Genomic DNA, 17578 nt, shown 5'->3' on the forward strand with positions numbered 1-17578 from the left:
CGCTCACACGAGATAACATTTATTTCAAGATGGCGTCCGACGAAGAGGTGAAGTTTATTTTGTTTATTTTAGTATTCTGAAACATCTATAGCTGACAGTTTTAAAGTATTCCATATTCAATGTCAATATAAGAGACATTGTTTTTATATATTGTCTATTTAAAAACAACTGATTTTCCCCCTTTAATTGGAGATGCATGCTTTTTTTCCTCCATTTTAAAAATAAAACCAGGTGAGGTCTGTGCACAAATACAGATGTGTTAAAATGCACGGTTAGTACATACATGGAAGTTTTCGTGGTAGTTTTATGTAATAATAAAGTGCTATGTAAATTGGAGGTATTTATTTTATTGATAAGCTTGAAACATGATTTAGACAAAGGTTGAAATCTCCTTAAAACACCTGTACTCAGTCTGAAATGTTAAATTTAGATTGTTTAATTTTATCTTGTATAGACACAAAAATTAACAGGGTTTTGGGAGAAAATATACCATTCAGAGTTGTTAACACTTTTGCAGCAAGCATTACAATAGATCTTGCTAGGAAAAGGTTTGGTGAATTGCAGGACCCATCTAGGGTTCTCCTAATTTTCAAAGTTCTTGGTGAATATCATCATCATCATATACAGTTTATTTGTTGATCAGGCCATCAATTAATCCTCTGTTGAGGGTGGGGCCTGACTGTCCAGTCTTCATCTAAGTCTTTCTCTCCATTCCTGTCTGTGATGAGGGTTGACGGAATCCATACCCAGGGTTTTCCTATCCCACTTAACGACATCCTCCCAAGACAGTTTGGGTCTGCCAGTGGTCCTCTCCGCTGGTACGTTCAGTTGTCGGACTTGAGCAATCCAGCCAGTGCTGTGCTCAACGTGTCCCAGCCAACGCAGTCTGCTCTTCTGCATGATGTCTGCGAGGCTTTTTAAGTTGACTTGAGCGAGGAGAGATTCAAATGGAATGGTTTGCTCAGGCTTCACCAGACAGATCCATCTTATCATTGCTTTGTCGTTACGCTGCAATTTCGTTTTAGTGTTAGCAGAAACAGTCCAAGTTTCGGAGCCATACATAAGCACACTTCTGACACATGAGGAGTATACACGCCCTCTAGTAGCTGTTGGTAGGTGCTTGTTGGTTAGGATTGGTAGCAGCTCTCTAAACTGTTTCCAGGCAGCCTTGCAACGTGTAGCTGCTGCGAGTTCACAGCCTCCACCTGATATGAAAGTCTTCAGAAGTAGAAGGCAATATCATTGCAAGGCTACTAGGGGAATTGTTTGATGTGATGTTAAAGATATTTTTGTTTCGGTTATATCCATGTGATGTTCCTAATGTAATGTGCCATATGGGTATCATTATGCCATTTTTTGTTTTTGATAAAAAGAATTCAGAGGGTGCTTGGCCTAAATATAAAGCAGAAAAAACAAAAACAGAGAAATTAAAGGAAATCTTGAAAAACAATGCAACATATGAAAAATGAAGAAATCAGTCATTCAGATAGATATATCATGAAATAAGGGTGCAACTGTTAACTTAGTCCGAAATATCTGACGTTTTTCCTGGCTTTTTTTTTACTAATATCGATTAAAAGAAAATATCACTCCAGAATTCAATAACAGAAGCACACAATTGTAGTCAACCAAATTTTCGATTTCATTTGAGCGAACGAATCCCGTGACTCAAAACAAAGCTCGACAGTTTGTTAAAATGTTTTCATGAGGCTATTTATGTGATGAAAGAACCCATAAAATCAATATTAATAAGTACAAGAGGCATCCTTTTATTGATTGATTATTAGTTTAACTTATGAATTTGGCTCGCAAGTATTTAAAATCGGCCCGAGAATGCCGCCTCCAATTGGAGGCGGCGAATAATGGCGCCGGTTCTGACGTTTTCCTGGCATGGTAAATATCAAAATCATTAAAAAGGCCAGGAAAACATCAGATATTTCGGACTACTGTTAACTGTGAGATGGGATATATCATAGTAATATTATGCTATGGTTCGATTCATGATACTTTACACTAAACCACAGTTTGGTATTCTTGGTTCAGATTGATTTGAATCATCTGATTTGGCTATAAAATTATGTAGTGAAAATGGTTTCCAGTAATGGAGAATGTGGTGCCAACCGTGTTGCTGAATATTTTTTGCCCTGCGACCCATAAAACTCCAATATTGGTCTGTGCAATGGAAGAAAATGGTAGATCATGTTGATATTTTGATTTATTTATTTTTAAAATCATGTGGTTGTAACAGTAAGGTATGATTAAATGATACCAAAACCAATGTCATTGTTCATAACATCTTCATTTAAAAATTATCGTGATATGTATCATATCGTTAGGTCTGTATCGTATATTATATTTTATTTGAAGAAATTTATGAACTCGTTCATCTTTTTAGTCGTATTACTGTTTTTCTATTTGATGATTGACTAAAAACTGTAACAATAATCATTTTACATATCGTATCTTGAGGCAAGCATATCGTTTGCACCCCAATAATAAATCATTAAGAATATGTTCCTTTGTTAAATTGGTCTTTGGGAAATCTGTCAGGTCTAGATGAATTTCAAAATTGTAGTACACATAGATCAACTGTCTACAGTACAGAAAAGGTGGCTTCACATACTGTACATAGTGACTAATGTTCGGGCATCTGTGCTAAAATTAAAGGGGATTTTTAATATTTAGTGAGATTTTATATGTGGGTCTTAAAATAAACTGTATAAGTGTACCTTTCTTTCCTAATTTGAGCGAGAGATGTCATGTTTCTGGCCAGGGGCATTTTTACCACTGAGTTATTCAGGCAAATAATCTTCAAACATACCCTTACTTGCTGCAAGATTTACTGCAATTCATTACAATTAGTCTGTGCAGATGAACTCTAAGTCAATACAACTATGTTGTGCAATCATAACGGACTCCTTATCTTCACCTACTAGTGTCGTTTGTTCTTATACAACTTATTTTATTGTTATTTAAATAGCGTTTAGAGCAATATGGATTTTACGCTTTACAAAATAGATTTATTGTTATGTATATATATATATATTTGTATATCCAATGATAAAAGTCAAGAAACACAAAACTCGGAAAGACATGTTTATATTCGAGTTGTGTGTTTCTTGACTTTTATTATTGGATATATTTATTGTATCAAATACTGAATTCTTTCAACAAACTATACGTATATGAAAATGAAATATAATATATGCATAGATGTATTGATTTTCATATATTTTATGTCTGTTTCCTCAATATTGTTTCCCAATTGATATGTAGCATATTTAGTTTGCTACAGATGTTGCATAAATTCTGTAAAAGATCATTGACAAAATGATTTGGGGGGGGGGGGGGGACTCCTATAAGTATCTTTTTAATCATACATTTGAAAACATTAGCTGAACCATGATAACTTTCTGCTGTAGATACTTCTTTAAATTTTTAGATAAAAAATACTCACTTGTACATTAAATGGATACATCATACTTTTAATGGATTGAAGTATTTTTTCCAACGGAGTTAATTTATCATGTTTATATGGGGGGGGGGGGGGGGGGGGGGGGGGGGGGGGGGGGGGGGGGGGGGATGTCATGCAAAAATAGGTATTATGAAGTTTGTGTCTTCATGAATTTTATGGGAAAATGTTGTGTTTTGACAAAGAATGGTCATGTTGAGTAATCAGTGCTGATTGTGTAAAATTTCTTGTAGGATGATTTGGAAGCTTTAAGACTAGCAGCTTTAGCTTCGCTGAAAAGAAAGAAAAATGACACTGCCAATAATCAACCCCCGGCTGCTGCAGCACCACCACCACCACCAGCACCACCTCCTAATCAAGTACGTCTGACTGAAAAAGAAACAGTGATTCTCATAGAAAAGATAATTCTTAAATGTAAAAACTGGTGTGATGATGGTCATGCAGTATCGTATTTAAAACTGCCAAACGGTCACATTTTATGCAAAATTTGTCGATGTATTTCAGGAAACCAGACAAAGTATGGGTTATTCTACGTACCAGGGGGTAAATCAACCTCAGTTAAACCAGTCCCAACCAAATCTGTTCTATCAGAGCAGAGGAAGGGGAAACAACAGACGCCCCTTTAGGGGTGGGAGAGGAAGGGGAGGACACTGGAACAATTCTCAGTCTACATCGAGATCTTGTTTGATTGTACTGACCCAGGAAGAACCTAAGAAGGAAGTGTCAAGGGCAGACGTACTGGTGAAGGCTGGACCTCAGGATTCGAAACCGTCTACCAAATCCAAACTGTTACTTCCTCAGGATAAATGGGCATCTTCAGCTCTTTCTGATGAAAACAGTCAATCTTCTACTCCCACTAGACCAAAAGGTATTATTATTAGACCCAATCCAGTTAAAATAAAATCTTCTCTAACTTATATATTATACATCCATTATTGTTAAAATATATTTTCTGTGGCGTTCTAACATCGCCATCTTTGATTATTCTCCCGTCTTCATGGTAATTATTGACATGCGTACAATAAATACCATTCAAGTAGGTTCCGATAAAACAGCAAAACTTCCATGTTAGCGAAAGCCGTCATTTGTTTGGTCAGGTGTGAAAGGTGAAATAACACAACCTCAAACATAATGCTGTCCGATCCTTTTTCCGTGTAAACATCAGAGAAGATCGGATTTTAATTAGATTGTATTAGATCATAACTTCTTAGTATTTTAAATTCTCGGCAGAAGATTAAAGTCCATGTCAATTTCATGAGACATCAAAACCTTATTCTCAATACCAATCTATTAGGTATTGTATCGACCAAATCAACACAAAGACACTTTTTAAAAAATTGGATAGAAGGGGACTTTCATTAGATGCAAAATTTACAATTGTCAAAAAAGTACATATATGTACCTGCGTGAATTTTTTCTAGAAACTCCCAGATACATGTATATATCTGTAATGTAAGTAACTTAGTCATTGTTTTGATATTGGTGCAAATTAGACAAGAAACATACATGTACATATACATGAGTAGGAGGTATGAGTGATGCCATTACTTTGTATTTATAAATGTTGCTACAGAAGTATACATGTAAGGACAGTGTCAATTATTTATGGGACAAAACTCCAGCACAAACATTTAGAACCATAGTGGGAAAAAATAAGAATTAGGCATAAGATTATCACCACTAATATTTCATTATATCCCCTCCAAATGAAGTTTTTTTTAGGGGGGGGGGGTATTTATTTTACTTTGTCCGTCTTTTTGATATGCATTTTGTCCAGAGATTTTTTCAAAGGCTATTCATTTACATTTTACCAAATTTTGTTTTAATGATATATATAATAATATTATATACAGATAATTCAGTTACAATATTAACCTGTGCACCTGGAATTTTGAGAGAATTCTGGCCATATGTAATTATTTTTTCAACAATTTTTCTGTACAGTCTGCCATTACCCTCCCCACAAACAACTTTTTGGAGTGTATTGGTTTAATTATGTCTCTCAATCTTTTCATCATCTATCTGTTTTTGAGACAATTAATTGGTTTCACTGAGTCTGTGTTTTTGCCTGTCAGCTTTTCATTTATCCATCTGTTGTAGCATTCAACATCATTCAAGATCTCTAATTCTGAGTAAAATTTAGATCAATAAAACAAAAGTCAACATTATTCAATATTTTTTTTTCTGAATGAATTATAGAATAGTAAAAGAAAAAAAGAGATGCATTTTTGTTCAGTAAACTGGTCATCTTCAAAGTTCCAAAGAGCAGTATGAGTCACAATGTCTTGAGGCCTATGGGCCTATTGTAAAGTGTGCATTCATTTTCATGGCCAAAGAGCTATTCTGTGTATGACACATTGAAGCTCGTATTGCTTTCTTGCCATTCTAAAACACATCAGAATGTACACCAATAGGAGTGAGTCATTGAAGAGGGGCATTTGGTATTGATCTCTTTAGGACAGGTCGAGTTATTTTTTATGTGCAACATGCATTTGAAGTAATATACTTGCTCTCATGGGTATGTAGTACATTGTAGTTTAGTATTGAGTCTTAATTATTTTTTATCTGTAGATAAGTTTTCCCGATATGATGACTCGGATTCAGATTCTGATGAAAAATCTGATAAACAGGATTCTTCGGATGAGGAGGAGGAAGATAATCACAGTGACAAAGAAAACCAAAAGACTCTCTCCAATGTAGAGGAGACAAACAAGAGCCCTGATAACAGACCCAGTGATTCAAGGTCACCTTCTCCAGAATACACAAGGAGCCGTAGTGAATCCGAGTCCTCGGGAAGCAGGCGTTCAGAGTCACCAGAAACGACCAAAAATGAAGTGGAAAGAAGTCCTTCAAGTTCCCCCGAGAGACCAGAAAGCAGTAATTCCACAAGACCAAGTTCTCGTTCCAGCAGATGTTCACGAAAAAATTCTCAATCAAGCTCAAGATCAAGTTCTCGTGCTAGTAGACATTCTAGAAATAGTTCACATTCTAGTTCAAGGCCAAGTTCACTTACTAGAAAACATTCTAGGAGCAGTTCATGTTCGCAGGGAAGATTTCGAGAAAGTTCAAGAGAATCTCATAAAAGTGCATCATCTCCATCTGAAAGACAAAAGACGTTGACAACATTAACCTCTGTTAAACTTGAATCCTCTCCCACCATAAAATCAGTCCCAAGGGGCCTCAAAAATGTAGCTGATGACTTAGAGAGGCAGAGTGATTCAAGACCATTGCAAAAAGCTTTCTCCTCTTATTCTCCATCTAGAAGGAAGTCATCTCCCTTCCAAAAACAAAAATCATATTCCCAAAGATCCCGATCAAGAGGTTATTCTGGAGAACATTCTCCAAGAAGGATACAGAGAAGAAGAGGGTCAGATTCTCCAAGGAGAGGAAGAAAAGGCAGATCTCCATCACCAATTTCTAAGAGAAGAAAGTCATTTTCTAGGAGTCGGTCACACTCACCATGCAGAAAACCTCTATCTCCTCGTCGGAAATATAAAAGCAAATCACGATCTAGAACTCCAAGAAGAAATTATAGACGAAGTAGAAGTCCATCACCAAGGAGAAGTAGAAGCAGATCTTTTTCTCCTAGGTCTTATTCTCCAGGACCTCGTAGACGTAGTAGATCTTTGTCACGGTCACCTCGACGATGGAGCAGGTCTTCATCTCGGTCGAGATCTCCCCTACCACGACAGAGAGGAAGACCCCGAAACAGAACAAGAAGTCACTCTCTGTCTCCTAGAAGGGAAAGACTCCCATTGAAAAGAACCAGGAGTCGGACAAGGTCATTTTCACCTGGTAGAAAAGGGAAAGCTTTCAAAAGGTCTAGAAGTAGGTCGTTTTCACCAAAACGATCACAATATTCACCTTATAAGTCAAGATCACCTTTACGGAGGTTACCATCTCCACTTCCCAGGAGAAGGTCAAAATCACCTTTACCTAGAGGTGAGAGAGGTACTTATCGCAGATCTCCTCTTCCTTACAGAAAATCAGTTTCACCCAAAAGAAATAGAGACAGGTCACTATCTCCAAGAAGAAACAAATGGTCTCCAAAGCGAAGTAGAAATAGGTCTTTGACTCCTAAAAGACCCACATATCAATTACCTGCTACAGAATCTATGTCTCCAAGGAGAAAGGATCCCAGGCAGAAAGATTCTGATCAAAGAGAAAGTGCAAAGGGAAGTATTGTTGACAAAATGTTGGAGTTGGCTGGGCAGTCCCATAGGGGTAAAGTGAAGGAGAAAAATTCGAAGGAAGATGTGAAACGGAATGATAGAGGTGGAGAGATAAAGAAATATGTAAAGGAGAAGGAACAGAGTAAAAAAGTCACTGAAAGGCCAAGTGTGATCAAAAGTAATAGTGAAAGAGGTGTAAATGACAGTGCACATTTCAATAAAAGTGAAAAAGCATCTGCAAGTAAAAGTTTGAGTGAAATTTCAGACTCGAAGGATGTGGAATTGTTGGAGGCCAGGAAAAGAAAATTTGAAACATCAGAAGTTAGTGTTGAAAAGAAAACAATTTCCTTGAAAGGTATAGCACCAAAGAAAATGGACAGAAGTAAAAGGGAGAGCAAAGATGGGGATGGTTTGAAAAAAAGTAAGTCGTCGTCAGAATCAAAGGAGAAAAGGTCTTCCAAGGACAACAAAAGTGAGAAAAGTTCCAGGAAGGTTAGTAGTGAACCAAGAAAAAGTGCAAAATTAACAATCAATAAACGTAAAAGCAGAGAGTCTGTCAAATCCACAAAGACAAGTGGGGATGATGATTCCGATGAAGATGCAAGTAGAAGTGCTATGATGGATGACTCTGAAAGTGATTCGGATGAGGATACTTGGAGGAACAAGAAGTCTTCTGTTTCAGAAAGGAATCAAGATGATATAGACAGAGAGAGACGAAAAAGATTGGAGGCAGCCAGAGAAAAGGAGAGGGAGGAATACAGAGCACAGCGAGAGGAAAGAAGGAAAAGGGAAGAAAGGGAGAGGAAACAAGAGGAAGAAGAAAGGAAAAAGGAGATGGAAGAAAGGAAAAAGGAGATGAATGAAAGGAAAAAGGAGATGGATGAAAGAAAAAAGTTGGTAGAAGATAAGAAATACCATGAAAAAAGGGAAAGAAAAGAAAGATCACTTGAAAGCTCAAAATTAAACAAAGAATCCAAAGTCAAAGAGCATAGGCGAAAGAGATTTGTAGAGTTAGAGGGCAGTGATGATGATGATGATGATGATGATAGAAAAGCCAGTGTAAATAAATCAGGGCCAATCACAAGCATTGTATTACCCAACAAAAAGGCTGACAGTTCTAAAGCTCAGAAGGGTGGAAGAACCATTGTAGCTCGTGACAATGAAGAAACTGATGATAGTGTCTCAACAAGAAATCTGTCAAAGACTGATGCCAGGCATTTAATTCGTTATATCAACAAGGAGGGCAATAAAGAGGATAACAAAATAGAGGAAGAAGATATGGATGAGGAAGAGATGACATCTTCGTCTAAGATGAAAGGCAAAGCCAGCCCGGTGGTGATCTTTAAGTATGACACAGGTAAATACTAATTATTACAGTCAGTTTGCGAGTTTATTATAAATTGTTTTGTAAACAAAGATTGCAATTTGTTATTGTTTACGAAATTTTCCAAAGAAATGGATATCAATCTAAGTTTCTTATATCTTTCGTATTTCAAGCATTCTTTGAGTAAAATGTGTCATCTAAAAGTTGAAATGCAAAATTAAGATGTTTTATATTACAAAATTAACATCTCACTGGTTTGTTTGTTTACTTAAAAAGATTCGAGTCTTTGTTTACATAACACAGATTTAAGACAAAAATATTGCTTTTATTCTTGCATTCAGAAGGTCAACATTTTGGCTGTCAACATGAAATGAGTTGTATTTTTAATGTTTAACATCAGAAATGAAAAATATTTTTTCAAAAATCATGAACCAGTCCCTTTAAGTTCCTCATTTCAAATTATACGTGTGAACATGTACATTAAGCCCAGGTAATTGTCATGATTTTACAAACCTTAACTTGGACGTTGTCATTTCCATATATGGGGATATTTTTGAATCTCTGAAAGCTAAAATAGGATACTGACATTTCTCACAATACACACATGATATCTAAATCTTGCAGTGAAAGACAAACCCAAGATCTCAAATGAAGGGTCCACGAGACGGTCAGTTCATGCTCGACTTGGACTTCCTGTGGATGTAAAGAAAGTCAAAAAGAGCAAGAGGACGGTTCAGGAAGTTTCACCAGAACCACAGAGAACAACCTTTGTTCACACCAAAGAGGAAGTTCAAGGTATGTCCGTTTTAGAATAGAAATATATAATGTTATTGGTCAGGGATGAAATAGGTATAAAGTAAGAAGTTGCATTCAAACAGGACGCCAGCTACATGTATGAGCATTACTAATCCCTAATTCATCATTTAGGAAATTTTCTTGTACCTGGTTGCATCGTGTGACAATATGCCTAGGTTTTCTTCAACTTTATCTTTGACAGGTGAAAAAGGGGGCTTGGATGCTAGAATTAAACTCATCAAGAGGAGGAATGCCGAGATAGAGAGAAGAGAGAGAGAAATTAGGAAAGACAAGGAAATTTATGGGTGACAAGTTGACACTGACTTTGATGGGTAACCACTTTGTTTATCAAAATAAAATCATGTGTAAATCTTACAGGCATTTTGTGTAAATTTGAACAATATATGATAGGCAGTTGTGTTGTAAGTGAATGCGAAGAGAAGAAATTGTCATAGGGCTCGATAAATTCGAGGGAGTGATTGTGAATCTTTTAGACGTTGTCAAGATAATATTTACAAATGTATGGTATTAAAAATGCTGGCATGCAAGTTCTGAAAATGTCAATAAATGTGCAAGTGCTGCAAAAGTTGTTTATTAATATAAAAAAAAAGGCTTCAATGATTTTGATTGACCAGTTATTATACATGTTTCTGATGTTAAACAAAATAGTCAAGTGACTATTTGATAAGCTGGAAATTATTGTACTAATGTTTCTGCATGTGTACGTGTATGCTCCTCTGTCATTTGTGTGTTATACTCTCAATAGGAACACAATATTTCATCTCTTTGTCAAAATAAGTAGAAAAATCATGTGTGCATTTTAGATTCAAATGTTATATAGTTGGATGCTGTAAACTTGCATATATAGCAGAATTTAACACACTTACCAACACAATAGTGCAATCATGAATGAACACATTTTTGGATTTAGTGAAAGTCGTTGTAAATGAGTACGTGCAAAGTTATATACACTGTACATGTTTGTATGTTAGCGGTGTGTAAGACCTATTGGAACTGAACGATAAGGAAAAATGCAAAGATATGATTACTGCTAAAAGCTACTGTGTAAGAAATCTGTTGGAAATGTTAATGTCCCATTAAACAACATTTGTGTAATTGTTGGGCGATAATTAGCTACTTTTCCGCGATGAACAGGCATTCCGTGTCCCAGGTCTGTTTTTAGTACGTTAATTCTGTGTATTATCGGTCACTGGGTCATTGTCAGTGTTAGTTTATGATAGTCTTTTCTCATGTGAAACATATTCATAGTACAAAATGATGTGCCAAATGTTATGTATTTTATACGGCAGCATGTGTAATGAGTGATTTTTTTATTACACCACAAATTTGATAGTGTTATGGTATTCCATTTTGAAATAAGTCGAGGGATTACCTCTACAGACATCCTATGCATGATCACAAACAAAATAGTCATCGTTTTCCAAAGCTTATACAAACAACCCCATCTTTAGATAGGATCATTTTCCCCTGTATACAGATATATGTACATTTCTAATGTTTTTGCCTTTGGTATCTTTACAAATTGTAATGATAGCCATATCCTCATGAATGTGTTACAGTTGTAAACAATACACTTCTGAATTTTGATTAGTATAGTGTGTCTATTTTATGGTTGGAAAATTCCAACAGAAATTAAAGTAAAATATAAATATGAAGATAAATTTCACTTTTGAAAATACACGAGGATATGAACTGGGACACTTCACGCTGGCATACTTCATGAAGCGTGTCAACACTTCCTAAACAGTATGAAGGCATGGAGAGTCGCAGTTCACGCTCTCGTGTATTTTCGAAATTGAAATATATTTTTCTAAATATTCTCTACTGATTGATTAGTGTTTGGTTTATTTTCGTTTGTCAGAAATATTGTGCATACTTCATTTAACATGTATTGTAGGCCTTACCGAAATGTTATTTGATATTACTTAAATTCTTTAGTTTTGTCAAGGCATTATGTCTATTTTTACAACACTGAGTAGTTAGAAATGGTACTTTAGAATGATCATAAAGAAGTAAACTGATTTCATGAATTTTCTTGGGTATCAAATTCCATGGATTTGGCTAAAAATTCAATTTTATTGATACAGAACTTCCTGGAAAATTTTTCTGTGTTCTCTCCTAATCAGCAAAAATTGTACGCCTGTTGATTACTTGATTTCGTGAACAGGCACAACCTTGAAAAGCATGGAAAATTGGTATCCAGCGAATACTGATGAAACCACAGTTATTTCCAAAGCATATTAATTTTTCTTAATTCAGTGCAGTATAAGAAACCGAGTGTGTTAGATGTAGCTGGCTCGCAGCACACCGCGGCATGCAACAAAGAATTGCGAGACCAATCTTGGGTGCTTGTCTTTGTAAGCTATTAATAGCAATCCTGTGTTATGATTAATATGATGGATAAAAAAAATGCTTGTATTAAGTTTCATACACTGTGTCATTCAGGAAGGAGTTTTACAAAATCGGCACAAAAAGTTACAATCATGTTGTATATGTATATTATATATGTGATACTAGATAGTGTGAATTTTGAAAATTACTGATAGTGTGAATTTCAAAAATTACTGTTGTAAATTGTAGTCTCAAAAATGTTTCTTGGCTACAGAAAGAATGAATTGGCCACAAAACTATTAAATGCCTAATTTTTTTTCCCTTTCTCATTTTCTGCCATTGTTGTTTTGTACAGATATGTGTATCAGCTGGTGTATATTAACATTGAATTTAAAGAATTGATTTAGCTGCAAAATTATAGCCTTCCCCAATATTCCACACCCTGGGGGGAGAATGTTAACAATAGGGTAGGGCTACATTATTGCAGCTAGAATTGAATCCTACTCTTCTAGAGCCAGGAGCATAGACGAGTTGTCATTTCATTTTATTGACTTGACCAAGAATTTCCTGACTTGTGGGATCTTTTTCATTCATGTTGTTTCAATTTTTTTTTGGATATTTTGTCTCCAAATGTACAGCTCTAGTGAAATATTACCTATTGATAAAAACATTAATATCTATCAATAAATGCACATCTCTCAATAGATAGTATTTATTTATTGATAGATGCATGCAAACTTTAATGATAACCAATCCTTGAATTAGAAAAAATTCTGTAATCCATGAAAATTGACTCTCGTGAAAATGAATTCATTCTGCGGTAATCATCTGTGTGTAAACAGAACATACAATGTACATTTTTTTTTGTATTAACAGTTCAGCTGTCTTCCATCAAATCTTTGTTTCAGGAACAAAAAATCATTGAAGTGGTGTATTACAGATCATATAAGGGTTCATTACAGTCAAAGATAAAATATGGTTTGAAAAACCTAGCTTTTTGTGCCTTGTTTAATGGTTTCATCACATAGCAGTATGTGTCTTTCATGTTAGCTCATATGCATTTCTTTTTGTAGATCAAACAATATAATCAAAGGCATTTATTCCTTGATAGCTCTTGAGGATAATACCCATTTGTCTTTCAGATTTTAGGATAACAGTGTCGCTGAAGTCCTACAACACAATGGGATGCCAAGCAGTAATTTCTCTTTAAAATTTCTTTTTCTCAGGTGGAAGAAAATGGCTAGGCAGCTATTAATGGTGCTATCTGTTAAGCCTATTGGGTTCTAGTAATACAAGACTTTATATTGGAGATAACAATTTAATGTGACACGTCCTTGATCTCATATTTTTACATCATGTTGACCTATTTTATATACGTTGTTTTGTTTCAGGAATAAATGTTTACACAAAAAATATGACTTCTCTTTTGTTATTTTGGTACAAAGTTCAGGTCTTTTACTGAAGAGTGGGTCACTACTGCTGGATACAGTGAAGAATGCGAGAGTACAATACTTGGGTGACCTTTTGTCAGTCACGTAGCTGCTGATACACAAGTACACAGCATCATTTGCTAGAGAGATCAGCCTTTGAAATAAACAGGTTTTAAAGGGACATGGACACAATAAGAGCTGAACATTTTCAAATATTTTTTTATTTTTAATGTTAAGAATGCTTAACTAAGGTAATACTAAAAATCAGCAAAAATTTGAATGTCAGTAGTCAAGGTACATGGGAGATACAGAGGTCACAAGTCCTTGTTATGTAAACAAGGCCTGTGCCATGTTTTTGTTTACATAGGTTAGGTAAACTAGTAAAAGTTTTGTTTAAAACAGATTTTTTAAATTTATAAGTGAATTCTTAATACAATTAAATATTTTCTCGTGTTTGGCACATCTCATTTTGTTTTAAACATGCTATTTTCTATTAAACAGTCTAATGTAAACAAAAACATGGCACGATCGAGTCTTGTTTACATAAACAAAGAATTCCGAGTGCTATATCTCGCTTATAACTCAAAAACTGATATCCAAATTTTGGTTGACCATTAGAAATACTTTAGTTAAGGTAGTACTCTACATCGTCATAATGGCTGACTTCCTTTAAAAACATGGATGAAAAAATCGATATCAGCAATATTTGACTTTTCCTTTTCAATATAAATACATAGCCGAGTAGCTCAGTAGGTTAGAATACCGACTGCTGAACTGTAGGTCGCAGGTTCGAGTCCAGCAGGGGTTTTAAAACTTTTTTCAGATTACTTTCTACTAAAACCGTATTTTTTGACAAAATAAAGTACATTTGAAAATTTTCAACTTCAAAATAATGTACATATCCTCCACTTTTCATCCACATCAAATATCTCTGGTGTAGCATACCTCCTTAAGCATTGTAAACAATAAAATTGGAAAATTTTCAGCCCAAATCGTGTCCATGCCCCTTTAAGATATTCGTTGTTATATCGGTAACATTTACCACATATATTTACCATATATATATTGTGTAACAATAATTGTGAAATTTAGGGACCCAGGGGAGGGAGATTGGTGTAGAGACCTACTGATTGGTTCATAAGTCTTTGTCATGGATTTATTTCCTTTGGTCCAGTTTACAGTCACATCCAGTGTATTAAGTTGCCTTGGTAAGCAGTGTTAGGTGCATTTCTAAAATGGTACTGAAGTTTGCATGTAAATTTTTAAAATTCAAATGCTTATTTCATTCTGTTGAGATTTTTATGCCGCCTTTATAAAAGGGATATTAGTTTCACTTGTAGGTTGATTGGTAAACCAATTAGTATTGTTCGCTCAATATCTTATTAAGAGTAGATGACCGCTATTGATTTTGAGGTCAAGGGTCAATCTACTCTGGACATGGAAAGATATTGTCTGCTCAATACCTGGGAGTCCTTTGCTTGAGACATCAAACTTGGTACATGTACTCCCTAAAGTATAGATGGCTCCCATTGGTTTTCAAGTCACAAGGTCATATGACTCAAATGACTAGTTATTTGGAAATCTCTTATTATATTGTTTTGTAAATATGAATCGGTCACAAGCTTGGATCATGTGTGCCTCTCCACAGACCTGCGGCATTTATTTCATGATAATTTTTCACATACTCAGACCGTTACAATGTTCAAATGCAAAGACAATAACCAGAATATATAGGTATGCTTGCATATGAAACATTTGTAAAGAAAGGTCTAAGAATCTTTTAAGATTACCAATTTTAGCTCACCTGAGCTGAAAGCTCAAGTGAGCTTATCTGATTGCCTGTTGTCCGTCGTCTGTCTGTAAACTTTTTACATATTCGACTTCTTCTCCAGAACCACTGGGCTAATTTCAACCAAACTCGGCAAAAAGCATCCTTGAAAGAAGGGCTTTCAGGTTTATTAAAATGAAGGGTTAAGCCCCCTTCAAAAGGGAGATAATCACAAAACTCGGGTGGGGTCATTTATAATCTCAAGAACCACTGGCTGGCCAGAGGAGCTGAAATTTACATGAAAGTTTCCTGACATAGTGCAGATTCAAGTTTATTAAAAAATCATGACCCCCGGGGGTAGGATGGGGCCACAATAGGGGACCAAAGAGAGGGGGGGTATTAGTCCCGAAAGGACAGTTCTAGTTGATATAGTTTTAATCAAATCTGTGCTGTTCATAAGTGTTAAAGATATCCTCTGGACAAACTATGTCTGGGAACAGACGAGGTAATTCCAGTATACTCCCGTACACTTCATTTGCGGATGGGTATAAAACTATACTGCTTTAGAACATACCTTTATCAAATAGAGATCAAACTTAGTATTGTGGTTGCCCCTAACTAGTAGATAACCTGTATTTTTCATTATCATTACAGACATTCTAAATTAAAACTTGTTCCATTTTAATTGTTGCCACACAGTTCAAGTATGGGTTGAGCTATATATGTTTCTAAAACATTTCTCGTTTTCGTTGACAAGTTGTTAAAAAAAAACAACTTGGGACAGTACATGCTTGACTTGCCTCTTGATATACACACTTAGCCAATAATTCTCTGTGTGTATGTTTTTATACCTGTGACTATGCCCAGCGTACTTGGAAGAGAGATATAGGGCTGCCATCACATCTTCATGCAGTATTTGTACCTTCGAATGATGGCTTTTATTCGACACATTGTACCTCTGTGAATCTTGAACATTTTCTTATTTTTTTATTCTTTTAATTTCCCCATATATCTCTTATGTAGAACATAGAATCCCTTACTGTGGCCCCTTCCTTATCCCAGGGGGCCATGGTGTTGAACATCATGAAATCTACACTACATTAGGATGCTTTAATTTGACAAACTGAACCTTTGTGGTTCTTGACAAGATTCTGGGGATCATAATTTGATCGAACTGGAATCTTCATCGGGAAGTTTCTACGCAATTTTATATATATAGTTATGACTTTCTGGTTCAGCGATTCTTTTAAGACTCCACACCCCGTTTTTCATATTTCGTAATCATCTCCCCTTGAAAGGAGTGTGGTCTATCATTTTAACAACCTTATAATCCTCTTTAAAGTTTGCTTTGTACTGTAACAGGAAGAGAGAAAATGCAATGGACCAGACCATGATTCAAACCTGAGCCCCTGAATCTTTAGTCAGGTGCTCTACCAACTGAGCTCCCTGGCCACCAGCAATAGAACCCGTCTGACCACCACATTCCATCCTCCTCAAATGTCTTCACACCTTGAAGACATATCAACCCAGGATCTTCATCCTCTAGCTGGCATTTTCACCTGTCAGTACCAGGGACTGGTCACAGCACCAAATGTAACAGGAAGGGTGGAAATGCAATACCACTAGCTCAGGATTCAAGCCTCAGGGTCCCTAAATCTCCCGGAGTCAGGTGCTCTACCAATTGAACCATCCGGCAGCGGAACCCATCTGACTGCTACATTCCTCCCTCCTTAATTGTCGTCACCCTCAAAGACACAAAGCCCAGATTTTTTCTCCTGGCAGAACAACTGCAAGTTCAGGGGTGGTCATGCACAACACCAAATGCAATATAGGAAAGGAGGAAATTTAAGACTGGACTGGGAATTGAACCAGTGGGACCCTTGCATTGCTAGTCAGGTGCCTTAACCATGCATTGATCCATAATAATATCTATGGTCCATTTATAGCCCAAACCACTACATTTTCTTCCCTCCTAAAATCGTCTTCACGTTTGAAGATGCACAACCCAGATTCTTTTGTCCATGGCATGACTTTCACCTGAAGTCCAGGGGTGGTCAATGGCACCAAATGCAACAGGAAAGGAGAAAATGTAAAGGAACAGACCAGGAATCAAACTTGTGCCCCCTGAATCTCTAGTCAGGTGCTCTACCAACCGAGGTATCTGGCCACCAACGATTGAACCGTCTGACGACCACAATACCAAGTCTGGTTGAAATTGACCCCGTGGTACGTACTTCAGAAGTTGAAAATGTTATCAGTTTACAG

The 17578-nt window shown here is 36.1% G+C and overlaps 1 protein-coding gene across 1 annotated transcript; it reads left to right on the plus strand.

The window, feature by feature from the left end:
• The first annotated feature begins 20 nt into the window (after window positions 1–20).
• Window positions 21–12439, plus strand: LOC125669966 (serine/arginine repetitive matrix protein 2-like). The gene is made up of 6 exons (XM_048904848.2): window positions 21–47; window positions 3706–3831; window positions 3977–4340; window positions 6044–9001; window positions 9593–9763; window positions 9966–12439. The coding sequence occupies exons 1-6, from the start codon at window positions 30–32 to the stop codon at window positions 10070–10072; spliced, it is 3744 nt and encodes a 1247-aa protein (XP_048760805.2). The 5' UTR covers window positions 21–29; the 3' UTR covers window positions 10073–12439.
• Window positions 12440–17578: the final 5139 nt, after the last annotated feature.

Source organism: Ostrea edulis, chromosome 4 (genome assembly GCF_947568905.1).
Source record: "Ostrea edulis chromosome 4, xbOstEdul1.1, whole genome shotgun sequence".
Taxonomy (NCBI): Eukaryota; Metazoa; Mollusca; class Bivalvia; order Ostreida; family Ostreidae; genus Ostrea; species Ostrea edulis.

Excerpts from the sequence above, each read along its gene's own strand:
- LOC125669966 (XM_048904848.2), top strand. Across the intron at positions 3,832-3,976 it reads CAGCACCACCTCCTAATCAA|GAAACCAGACAAAGTATGGG; the intron begins GTACGTCTGACT and ends GATGTATTTCAG. Across the intron at positions 9,002-9,592 it reads GATCTTTAAGTATGACACAG|TGAAAGACAAACCCAAGATC; the intron begins GTAAATACTAAT and ends TAAATCTTGCAG.